The 12,954-nt window shown below is 38.1% G+C and overlaps 1 protein-coding gene across 7 annotated transcripts in view; it reads right to left on the bottom strand.

Moving 5' to 3' along the window:
- mapk10 (mitogen-activated protein kinase 10) overlaps window positions 1–12,954 on the bottom strand; it is a 35,722-nt gene that overhangs the window by 3,244 nt on the left and 19,524 nt on the right. For 6 of the 7 annotated variants that reach the window (XM_080875120.1, XM_080875121.1, XM_080875123.1 and 3 more), the window contains exons 7-12: window positions 12,544–12,709; window positions 11,524–11,595; window positions 5,554–5,736; window positions 2,748–2,872; window positions 2,004–2,030; window positions 222–285 (exon numbers count right to left, since the gene is read on the bottom strand). In XM_080875120.1, the coding sequence (XP_080731246.1) occupies window positions 222–285; window positions 2,004–2,030; window positions 2,748–2,872; window positions 5,554–5,736; window positions 11,524–11,595; window positions 12,544–12,709 (637 nt within the window). The remainder of the gene's footprint in view (window positions 1–221; window positions 286–2,003; window positions 2,031–2,747; window positions 2,873–5,553; window positions 5,737–11,523; window positions 11,596–12,543; window positions 12,710–12,954) is intronic. The other variant, XM_080875119.1, reaches the window with a different exon arrangement.

The raw sequence follows: 12,954 nt of genomic DNA, 5'->3' as shown, positions 1-12,954 counted from the left end.
ACACTAAGTGACAAAAATATGTGCAATCTGCACCCATCTATGCAGACAGTGTTCATATTACCATTAACTACTAAAAAACAAGATCATTCGAATGCATGGTAACACTAAAAAATTACATCAATCGAGTGCATTACTGCACATATAATATACAGCTTTTTATCGTTCTACCATATGTGTGCTTTGTTGAGTTTTTATTTTTAGCCCGGATGAGCAGCACTCACCTTTCCATTCATCAATGGAGTGTTCTCTTTCATCCAGCTGCTTGTCGTAGATCTGAGGTGGAGGCTAAAGAAGAGAGAGAGAGAGAGAGAGAACACAATTCCAGTTTAGTAACATTTCAGCTAACGGCCTAGCATTACTCCCAAGTGCAATACCTACAGAAAGCAGCTCAAGATTTTACAAGATCACGTTATAAATATGCATCTTTCAAATGTGCAAATGGAAGGAAAAAAACAAACAGCATGCCGGGTCTAAAAGTTCGGCACATGTTGATTATGAATTAAATTTAAATAAAAATTAAGCAGTAGTGTATTACTTCCATAAAATGCATTATAAGTTCATTGTCTGCCATTTATAAACAAAAAATGTCTCAAAATAGGTCATTCTTTATAATCAGGACTAAATACCTGACAGGATAGTGAGATAAGAAAACATCTGGCAGCAGTGCTCTCCCCCCACACCCTCCCTCACGGGACTTGTCATCTCGTCTACTAGGTCAAGAATACGCTGACTGGCATCGAGTCAGCCCATCTAACTACCCATTCACTCATTCCCCAGACTCCGACATCGTAATCCTGCCCATCTTTGTCAGTGTGGGTGACACGACCACCAAGGAACCTCTCTGGTGTAACCCTGAGGGGACTGTTATGGGTCAGCACTGAGCGGCCACAGCAGGACAAACCAACTGTTTGTAGATGTTAACGCTGTGGAGCTGTGGAAGTAGCTAAGGAGCTCTCTTCAAAACAAATTCTTACAGTAAATATTAAAACCTTGTATTCTATTACGATTTTTTTTTTTTTAATGAATAGATTAGGTTTCCTGTGACATACGAGTTTTGGTCTATGTGCAGAGTGAAGCATGTGCAGTTTGACAATGACTGCTTATATGTGACAGTTACTTTGAGCTCCACTGAAAACAGCACACGGTCTGTATACAAAAGATGGACATAACCACCCTGATGTGACCCATTAGTTGGTGGATATCTGTTTTGAAGTCTGCTGCATTTTGATTTACAAAATGAAAAGCATGGAGTGAAAATGACTAATAAACCAGGACACTGTGTACTCTTATAGTACCAACGAGTTAGTCACTAGGTAATTGCACAATAAAGCACTCACTTTATCATCTATTTTACTTTAATTTCAACCATCATTTACAAAAATAACATGTTGATGTACTAAAAAGACTTTAAACTCCTGACAGTTACCATAAAGTCAGTACAGTATTTACTGAATAGCACTGTGCTACTTTTAGTTAAGAATAATATTAGTTTTATATTATATATTAGATTGGTGTTTTATTTTACATGTTTTTGTGTCTGTTTAATTATGCTCACAATCATTGTTTTGTAGATTCATTCAACCTGGCACGAGCCACACATAAAAATTAGCCCATGTGGCTAAATCTGGCATATTAACATGATGAATTTAATGTGGTAATTTATATGCATTATCTCTTTTAAATAAACATATACATCATAGATCAAGAGAACAGTAGGGTCATTTCTGCACTGGCTTCACTTCTCAGACCCAGAAGTTACTTCCATCTTTTATATACAGTCTGTGATTACTGCAATATCCACATATTCTGGATGTTTCATTTGATTGGCATTTTCTGCTCCTCTCTTTGCATTACACAGTCTCTTTTCTCTTGATTTTAAATATCTTCAAATATGGCAGAAGCACTGAACCACATGTGTCCAAAAAATCTTCTTTCATTTACACTCTTTAGTCGAAGAAGTCCAATTGCAGTGCATTCTTTGATGTAGGGAGTTTGTTATTTACCATGGATATTTGGATGTTATCTCTGGCCTTCATCAGGATGAGGTGACATTAGAGAAGGGGGGGAAAACAGCAGAAAACGTGTTGAAATGCCATTCACAGCCATGTTATACATCAACAGAAGCAACAAAGTCATCTTTAAAAACCATCAGACACCAGATGACAAGACAAGGCCATAGTCATGAAATCTTCTATAAAGGAGGAAAAACTACTATACAGTGAGTGTGTTAGGCAACAGGATATTTCACGTAGTAGAACAGCAGCACTGACATTCATCAGCTGGTCATGCTCTCATTACTTGTACTGCTGTAAAAAATTTTCGGGTTGCAGATGGCTTTTTACCCAATCTCACTGTCACCTCATACTAATGAGGCGCTGATGAAGACGCCAGATTTCACCAAATCAACCAGCAACACCACCCCTCTCATGTTACAAGACCCAACAACCCACTATATAAATCTTTCAGTGTAGCATGAAAATTTACCAGCAAAGACTTTGGGTTATTTTACAGAAATCTACAAAAACGTTTGGTTCTGCACTAAAGACTAAAAATATAAGTGAGGGAGAAAAAAAATGCAAATTAGATGTGAACAAAAGTTGTCAAAATAGCAAGCGGTTAAAACAATGCAGTTTAGTCATGCTATAAATCACTATCAGTGCGTACAAATTAAAACATGGGAGGGGCGGGTGAGGAGGATTTAGCTTGGGATGGTAATCGATACGCAGCTCTGCTGAAGTCCTACTCACCGCCTCCACCTCAGCCGGATCATACCACACGTTGATGTAGGGGTGCTGTAAGGCCTCATCCACTGACATCCGCTTAGCAGGGTCGATAATCAGCATCTTAGACAGCAGGTCTCTAGCCTGGCTTGCTGTAGTTTGAAAAAATTTTTTAAAAAGAAACCCCCCCCCCCCGATATTTAGATGTTTTGATGAAACAAGAAAATATTACATGTCAAACAGCACAGGTAATGGAAGAGGGAGGAGAGAGAGAGAGACCGGGAAATGTCAGGGATTAAAGAGAATAATTAACAGGAGCTTGTGATATGTGTAACATCTAAAATATATACAAGCATGCAGTGTGGTTATTAGAGGTAATCAATGGTCAAAAAATTAAATAAAGATCCAAGATTCAATGAATTAGCATTGTAATAACAATAATAATAATAATAATAATAATAATAATAATAATAATAATAATAATAATAATAATACTACTACTAATAATAATAATAGTCTTTAATAGTCAAAGATGCATTAATGGTGACCTCTGGAGGATGAGTACAGTAATCTCACAACCTGAGAATAGAAAGGTCTGTTTATTTCTTATTTTTGTTTATTTTCCAGTTTATTTCTTTTGTTTTCCTTAACCAAATTTCCTCCAGCTCAATAGTGACAAAACTGAGGTTCTCATGTTTGGCCCTGACAGCTTCTCTAAGGAGGACATATGTCAAACTAGTCCTCTAAAACAGCAGTATCAGACCATCTGCTATACAGTCGGCCAATAATCTCAAACTTTTATTGCACGCTATAGTTTTTCTTGTATCTTGATTATTGTAATTCACTCTGAATGTGCATAGGGCTTATTGGGTTTTAAGTATTTAATCTACAGACTAGTTGAAATCTGAATTATTGCTAGATAATTCTTTAATAATCAACCATCCAGATATCTCCTCAGTTTGTCCCATATGTATTTTTTAATGAAGCATTAGGCCTGTTTGTTGCAGATGTTGCTAGTCAACTTGTTCGTTTGCAGTTTGCAGTAAATTGGACATCTATCAGCAAAAATTTCAATAAGCATTACCAGTACACAGACTCTCTACCCTCTGGCCATTTTGAACTGATCTGAAATTGAAACCCTAAAACCACACGACACTTCCTCTCCTACACACTTGACCTTCACTATAAATAAATCTCCAGGAGCAGAGGAACGAAGAAGCTGAAGCAAGTACGGACAGATGAGCTGGGCGTACCCTTTGAGCATCACCACAGCATCAAAAAGATGATAAACGTGAAAAAATAGCTCCTCTATCTCTCTCCTTTCACCTTTCCTTATTCCTTACCTACCTCTCTTTCATTCCCTCTGTCCTACAGTACTGTGACTTGTCTTCCCCCTAAGGTTTAAAATAAATAAAACCCAAAGGATGTTTCTCTCATGTCTGACTCACTTCCTACCTGTCACAAAACAAAACACACAAAACACTTCATCTTGGTCTCACACCCTCTCACTCTGTCTGTCTCTTTCGGTGTATTCCTTTAACAGTGTCACTCCAGCGGGGAGCAGCTTGAATACAAAAGCGATTCATTAGAATTTCAACATTCGAGAGCTTTGATGTGGGAGCGGGAGAGCAAAATGTTTTTTTAAAAGCATATTTTTTTTATAGCTCACTGGAAATGTTTTTGATGCCTTCAATTCTCAGCTGAGACAGAAGAAACAACATCTCAGTTAACACTCTGCATAAGAAGTCGATTGAAATCGGCTCACACGGTACAGGATTAACATACTGCAGTTTACTGATGCTCGGAGGATGACCAAAGATAAAATGTAAAAGTACAGTCCTGTTAAAAAACTAAATACACCTGACGATTCAGTAGCTTGTGCATCCACCTTTAGCAGCAATAACTTAATTGAATTGAATTTGAGACTTTTGGGGCGTAGAGTGTAGATTTGCTGCTGTGCTTGGGATTGTTGTCTGTTGCATCACCCAAAGCTTTAGCTGTCAGACAGATGGCCTTGCATGTGATTCTAAAATACTTTGGTACACAGTTCATGGTCACTGTTTAACATTGGGGTTAATTTGCTGAGATGCCCAGTCCCAGCAAGATCAACAAACTGTTAAAATCTTCGGTTTCTATAGGGGTTCTCACACTTGCTGATGACAAATTAATCAAGTACATTTAATTTGCAGCACCTGGCTACTACTTACCCTCTCATATTCTATAGAAGCAGGCTATACTTAGTTTTTGACATACTACAGCATACATGAAATGAACAAAATGTATAGCCATCTTAGCTGCTAGGTGATATGTACTCACAGAGCAGCTAAGATGCTGAGAATAAGAATAGCATATTTACAGAGTTAACATGCAAATAACATTTAAATGTCATAAATTGTGGAAGTTATAAACAAAGATATAAACCTAATGAACTAAATGGAAAGTCAGAAGCAAAGTCACCTGTAATGTCAGATTTAGATTCAGAAATACTTTATTAATCCCTGAGAAAATTATATAGTCGCAGTTGCTCCAAAACAGCTATATTAAATAAGACAATATACTACAAAGATACAAAATAAAGCAAAATACATACAAATAGCTCTAATTATTAATATCCTAGTATATTGCACAAATTAAAAACACATGCAGAATGACTGCCTGTCAGAGTGATAAGTGCTATGATGTCCTAAAGAAGACTCTCTGTTTAATCGACACACATCATACACCTTAAGGTTCAATAAAAGACCTTCAAAGACTCATACTGGAAGCTAATGAAATGGCTAAAGTGCAATAGCCTAAGTTCACAGGTTCCCTGTGTATAATTACAGGTTCTCACCTTTGAGTTTGTTGTGCTCAGAGTCAGCAGGGAAAAGGCAGTCGGGGAAGAGTTTGGGGAAGGTGAGGCCTGCGTACTTTGGCCGGTTCTCGACATAGTTCCTCACTGTGGGTTGAAGTTTCTTCATGAATTCTGGCGAGGGCGTGCCCAGCTGCTCGATCACTTTGTTCCACTGATCAATATCTGGTGTGGAAGGCCAAGATTAAGGGAAACACACATGGAATACAGAGCATCCTGTCACCCTGCAAAGCTCAGTGTACCCTCAGGTATCACACTACAATACAATTCTGGCTTCATTTTCCATTTAAAAGCACAAAAAGGAGTGCTACAAAGTGCTGTGACCAAGATAAATTAATAATTTTTAATCTCAAATCAGCTGTTTCCCACTTAACCACCAAAAGAAGTATTCATTAGGATTAGGGAAAAAACCCCAGCTGACTTCTAAATGGTGAAAAACACAAGATTTCTATTTTTAAAAAATCCTTTTATTCTTTTTGTTTTTCTTTGTCTCCAGCCATTGTTAAGTGTTTCTAAAAATAAAAAAATAATAATAAACCTTTTGATGAAAACATGACTGATTGGATTAAAAGACACGTGTACGGTATAAATGTAGCCGTGTGTCCAGTTGTATCAGCTTCTCTTTCACTTCCTTCCTTACAACAAATATTTCCTCTCTTAGCCTTCGACACACTCCAAACCTTCTCCTCCTAATGTTCTCACACCGAGTGCCAGTTAGGGCAGAGAGCTGCCAGAGGCCACTATAGATCCCTATTACTTCATTTTGCTGGAACGTCTCACGCTTCCATCTCCGTTTTGTCTCTATTGCACACTGGCCATGATCCACCCAGTGCCTAGTAAAGCGGGGTTTTTTAATCCACTAAGACTCTTATCCACGGCTCTTCAGCAAGCAGTTGGATTCGCTCTGACACCTCGAGGTGATTTTTTTTGTTTTTTCTCAGCATGTCAGTGCCAAAACGCATGACACTCGATAGACTCAGAGTCATTCGCAACTGCCCTCGAAAAAACGCTGCAGGGTTCCTGCTGCCTTCAGGTTTACATTTCTAACAGAGGGAGGAAGGATACGGTCCGTCCCAGGGAACAGCACTGTCCCTCTTATCAACTCTCCAAAGATGCAGCCGACTGACCACATGTCCACTAAGGTCGCACGCACCCACATAAACACACAAACACAAACATTTGCTGAGAGGAATATGTGACTCTTTAGCGACCAGATGTTCACCAGCTATCTGCTAACTGCATCTGTCCTTAGGGCAGGTTGCTTACAGTGAGTCATCACAGCTGTTTTTTGTTCTTTTTTTGTAGAAAACAGGCCCCCGGCTAACAGCTAAAGCAATGCACTGGGGCTAGACAGCTCAACCGTGTTTAAAAAAACACTATGAAGCTCTGTAAAGCTGCAGAGAGGGTGTACACCCCAACAACAATTCTCTAGGAGCCAACCCAGTCACTTTGTAATTTGATCCATTTAATACAATTAAATACAGAACACACTGGTAATTGTTAAACTGTGTCTCCTTACTTGGCACAAATGTGTTGCGTGTTTCTTTAAATGAAAATTTCTCCTTCTCCGTTTTTTCAAATAGCAAAGTGTTTACATTTTTTAAAAATGGTCAGGGAGGGTTTTTTTGTCAGGGTGAAGATACTCTAAGGCACATTATAAGCAGACCAGTGACACAAACACATTGGCCTCCAATTTAAAGTCCCCATTTAGAAATACTGAGAATTTCAACCAGAAATAGAGTACCTGCAAACGTACCATTATTACTTCAGAAGAAAATCAAATAACACACTAATGCTGTGTAATATATTTAACTTATTTTTTAGGAAAATAGAAAAGGAAAAGAAACAAATGCTGTTTATTAGGTGTGACAAAAGAGTTAGCACATAATGCTTAAACACCCTGGAACAGTTTGAGCTATACTACAACCTTAAGCCCTGTTTGGACAACAAGCTATTTTGGGTTGTTCGAGCCTAATTTGCTATAGTATATCATAACATATACATTAATGAAATACCAATATGTGCTGTATACACAAAGGTTTTAGGCTACCTATTTGACTACACCCACGGGAGATTTTCTGACATCCCATTCTAAAGCCATGGAGTTGGTCCCTCCTTTGCAGCTGTAACAGGTTCCACTCTTCTGGGAAGTCTTTTTACAAGATTTTTAAGTGTGCCTGTGGGAATTTTGCCCATTCATCCAGAAGACCTTTTGTGAAGGTCACAGAGTGCTGTTGGACAAAAGGGCCTGGCTCACAGACTCTGTTGTAGTTCATCCCTCCTCCATCAAACTCTACAGTTGGCATAATGCAATGCACTCATGCTTCAGATTGCCAGATAGAAAACCATGATTCGCCCATCCACAGAACAAGTTTCTTCCAGAACCCAGTGATTTACTCACTTCATCCGATACTTGGATTTGCACTTAGTGATATAGTGCTTGCATGCAGCTGCTTGGCCTTGGAAACCAATGCCTCCCCAACCTCCAAACACACAGTTTTTGTGCTGATGTTAATGCCAAAGGAGGTCTGGAGTGCCAAACTATGTGCCTCAGCACTTGGCAACCATGGTCTGCCACTTCATGGGGGAGTGGAAGATTGTGGAAGCTGATTGTGGAATATCTGGGAGGGAACAAATTGACTTATTGCAACGCTGGCATCCTATTACAGTGCCACACTCAAATTCAGTGAGCTCTTCAGAACCACCCATTCTTTCTTGGTTTTATACCCCTGTGGCAACAAAGTTGGCAACAAAACAAAAACAAAATTCCACCCAAGTTCAAAGATTAAGCAGCGTGACCCAATACTTGTGTCCATACAGTGCATCTGTAATAGGCCAACACCAGTCAGCAATGCTATCCGAACTATCAGTGCTTAATCATTTCTGCAGAGAGGTACTTTAAAACAAAAGTCAGCCACATTTTAAAACTTGAAGAGCAAAGGAGGTAATGGTGGCTGTATGATTACTAAGTAGAAAAAAGACCTCTGTACAGAAGGAAATGTTAAAATCATTTCACCTTCTCTAGAGAGAATATATTTTCAAGCTTATTGACCACAGTAAAATCCACCTTTGGTTCCTCCAAGACCTCCAATATAACTTATTAATAAACACACTGCTCCACTCATCCATCACAGAACAACCAGTAACCCTGTAGCCCACTGGGCTTTTACCGGTAGTCTCTTACCTACTCTGTATCATTTGACAGACACTCTGGGACGTGTAGAAGTTGAAAAATCAATGAAATACATTAAGATTTGCGACAACAGGGTACCAGTCCAGAACTGATCTATAAGCAGAAGATTAACAAAAGTGTGCATGACTCTACTTTATTGATCTAAAGCAAAAGGTATGGAGTGATGAAATGATACGAATTTTTAGGTCATTTTGGGAGCAGAGACAGCGGAGAAAGATATTGCTTGACTCATTGCTGGGTTTCTCTAGCTTTCCAGAACATTAATCTTTCAGGGACCCAGTGCTCAGGGCTGCAGACAGCAGAGTATTACCTTTACCATTGCCATGTGTGGCTGTGATCAATCTCAGTTCACTGTCAAAAACGCTAGCAGCTACATGAAAAGAGAGCACAGTTAGTGGTACTACCACTGTATGATATATGTGCTACTTTTTGTTTGTTTTCTGGTCCTAATAAATGTGTTAATTATCTGAATATTGACCCTCAAACAGAATTTGCTCGAATCTGCAAACAGTCCTGTGAGCTTCATGTTTCATATTTGAACAGGTAGGCACTGGATCTGCATGCAAAGTGCAAAGAAATCCCTTCAAGCGCCTAAGTGCTGTCAGACATTAAATGGTCTTTACCTCACGGGGAATAGCACAGATAACTGTTTAATGGATTCACAACAAACAATAGGGCATTGCGTCTCCTGCACCCAGTACTCTGTATTCAGGCAGCACCCCCGCCTAAATCAATTGAGTATTTATACTGGTGAGAACAACTTTGACGCAATCTTCTGTTGTGTGCGACACGTGAAAACACAACAGGAGATGGTTTGCTTCAGACTTGTGACAACGACAAAACGTATGAAAATGGCTTCGCTTTCACTGCCATTTGTTCCCCCTGAATTCAGGCAAAGGGTTGGAATCTTTTACCTCTAATTCCAAATTAAATTGTGTATTTGTTAGAAACTGTTTTCAACTGGGGATGAGACACAAGCCTTACAGCAGTAGGTTGTAGCCAATCTGCGTGTCTGAATTTATGGTGCTCTTTGGGTTCAGTCTTTAAAAGGCATGTGTGATTTGATACTGGTAAAATATAGGTTATCCCACCTATAGCACTTTATTCTTCATCTTAATTACTTGCTAAGGTAACAGATTATAATATGGCTCTTTACTAATTCCCCTGTAAATAAATGGCATTTCATTGTATTTCTTTGAAATTACAGTGTCATTATATTTACTTAAAAATACGTAAAGGTAGGTACACTAAAATAAGGAATGACAAGTCAGGATTTTACACAAAACATAGAAAAGAATATACTGTAAGTGAATTCAAGTAGTCTGTAAGTAATTTTAATTACAGCATGAGTTACTTTACGTAGTGCCAGAATTCTGAGGATTTTTTTAGACATGAAACACAAATTGTACTGCAAGCACTAACTACTAACTTCTACATAATTTTGTAGAAAAGTAAACAAAATGTGCCAATCTTACATTGTAAGCATGTTGTGCTTTTGTATTTTGGAGTAGCCTTAACTTTAAAATTTAAAATTGAAAGTTATTTTTGAATAGTGACTGTGAAAGAAAATGAATCAAGTTCGACTTGGCTCCATCAATATAAGGTCACACACCTACAAGTTTTGATGGTATTTATGTTTTCTCATAAGTTGGTGAGTGGGAACAGTCCTTATCACATATATATTGGTAGAATAAAAGGACAGTTGAATAATAGAACATCCATCATGCACATCAACTTTATAAATATTAAATAAAGATATCAAAAGGCAACATTAATCCAATCCATAATAAGACCTCTGGCCTGAAAAGTACAGTGTGTTTACGATGTAAGATGGGAAAATGTTTGATGTCTGCACTTAAAATTAATTTTTACTTAAGCATTTTAGCATTTGTTTGACACCCCTAATTGCGTATCTGTCTTTAAGTATTTGTGGGTGAATATAATTACATTGTAATTTCAAATAACTTCATTTAATTACAGGGGAATTACTATGTGCTAATCGACTACACTTTCAACCTTTGAACTTTCTACTGCTAATTGAGTTCAACCAGGCTGCTATTTACACATGCTCAAAGGGAATACTCAATATTATTCACTCATTACTGAATATTTAATTAGCATTCCTGACTCATACATGTAGATGTGCTCATCCCATATGTCCTCAACTCCAGCACAGGGACTATTTTTACAAATCCTCCCTACTAAAGGAAGTCTTCTCAGGGATGCAGCACACCCCGATCACTGCAAGAGAAAACACCAGGTAGCACTCTAAGAGCACACATTTAAATATTCAGAAATAAGGTAAGAAAGAATTTCCTCTTCCCATTGAAAAAAAGCATTGAAAAGAGCATTTTATGATGTTACTAGGTTAAGTGAAAAGCGTTAAAGAAGATAAGTTGTTGTTGCTATAAATCTGTGTTACAAGCCAGCCAGATGTGAGTGTGGTTTAGTTCACCTCAGTAACATACAGCAAACATCAGGCTCAGTATGACCAAAACACCATTTAAAAGTTATATTTCTAAGATCTTTACCTGCTTGCATGGCGGCAGCTTCTTTTTCCTTAGCTGGCATAGCACTTCCAGATACTCTCAGGTGCTTTCAGAGAGCATCACAATCAATCAAAACTGAACATGGTTGCTTATACTTTAAACTAAAAAAAACTATTTTCAGTGTGAGTGTCACTTGACTTTTATGAGCAAAACTACAACATGTAAAAAGCCACAGTCAAAGAATTGATCTGTTTTTATTAACAAGGATACAGTCCCGGCCAGGGAAAAGGATTTTGTGGCGCACCATTTCTCCCATAATGCACCCCACCGACCAAATATCCACTGCACGCATAGAGGTGAGGATGAGACACAGAGGGAGCAAAACACAAGGAGGGAAAGCAAAGGTTAGTGTTGTCCACAGACAGCTCATAGACTGGCATTAGTGATCAGATGCTAACTGGTTTTAATTGAGAGAGGAATAATTAGTGAGAGGCATGTTTCAGGATTCAAATCAGAATGGAATACAGAGATAGACAGAGCAGAGTGAAGTACAGTGAAGCAGCGCCTTAGATAGACTAACTAGTGGCAGGAAATTCAAAGCCCTGGAGCTTTCAGGCTTCCCTTCTTCAGAGATATATGGCTAATGAGTCACTGAGGCTGGCACTCAGTCACGTGTTCTGGGGGCTTTTAATCAGTGACTCATAACTCCAGCACTTTAAGTCACTTGACCAGAATTGTTGATAAGGTTTTAAAGTTAATGATATGACACTTTAATTTGGAATCATCATCAAACGATCATCTGCACATGTGAGCAGTTTGATTATTCAGATCGTAGATGGTTTAAAAACACATAGAACCGTAATTAGCTTCTTAAAATGTAAACATTTCAAAGGCTTATTTCCCCCACATCAGTTTTATGTTGGCTCACTGCCACAGCAAGAACATAACCAAGTGCAAAAAAGTGCCAATAAACTACAAAGTGTAATTGATGATATAATCATATTAGAAAATTTTTTATTACCACTTTATTACCATTTTTTGTACCACTTTTCCTGCCATTTGTTTAGCTTGAGCGTTTTTGATTTTTTTTGATAGCACATTTTCACAGTGTAAACATTTGATATGTTTTCTGTGTACTACTGTGAATAAAATATGGATTAATGAGATTTGCAAATCATCACATTCTGTTTTTATTTACAATTTGCAGTGTACAGTTACAGTTGTACTTGGATCTAAAAACAAATACTAATACTAATAAAAATTAAATACCATGACTCTATTTAATCTCACCATTCTCCTTGTATCCCATTCCTAGTATGACCTCTGGGGCTCTGTAGTATCGGGTCACCACATACGGGGTCATCATGAAACTGGTGCCTGCAGTCCTAGCCAGACCGAAATCCAGGATTTTCAGGGTACAGTCTGATTTCACCACTATATTGCTTGGTTTGAGATCCTGGCAAAAGCAATAGGAAATGAGAAAAAATGTATATTAATGATTATTTCCTGCTGTTATTCACAGAAAGTCTATTAACAATTATTGTTTGTTAATGATTCATGTAAGAGACTCTTTAGTATAATACTTCAGTTTTTCATTTAAGGGAATAGAACAAAAACGTGGAAAATAAGGGAAATGAAAGAACGAGGATGAACTAGACTGCCTCGCTCTGATGATAACAAACCTTCCAGCAACTCTAAAAT

This window comes from Rhamphochromis sp. 'chilingali', assembly GCF_963969265.1.
Source record: "Rhamphochromis sp. 'chilingali' genome assembly, chromosome: 2".
Taxonomy (NCBI): Eukaryota; Metazoa; Chordata; class Actinopteri; order Cichliformes; family Cichlidae; genus Rhamphochromis; species Rhamphochromis sp. 'chilingali'.
This window is presented reverse-complemented; position numbering and strand designations above follow the sequence as displayed.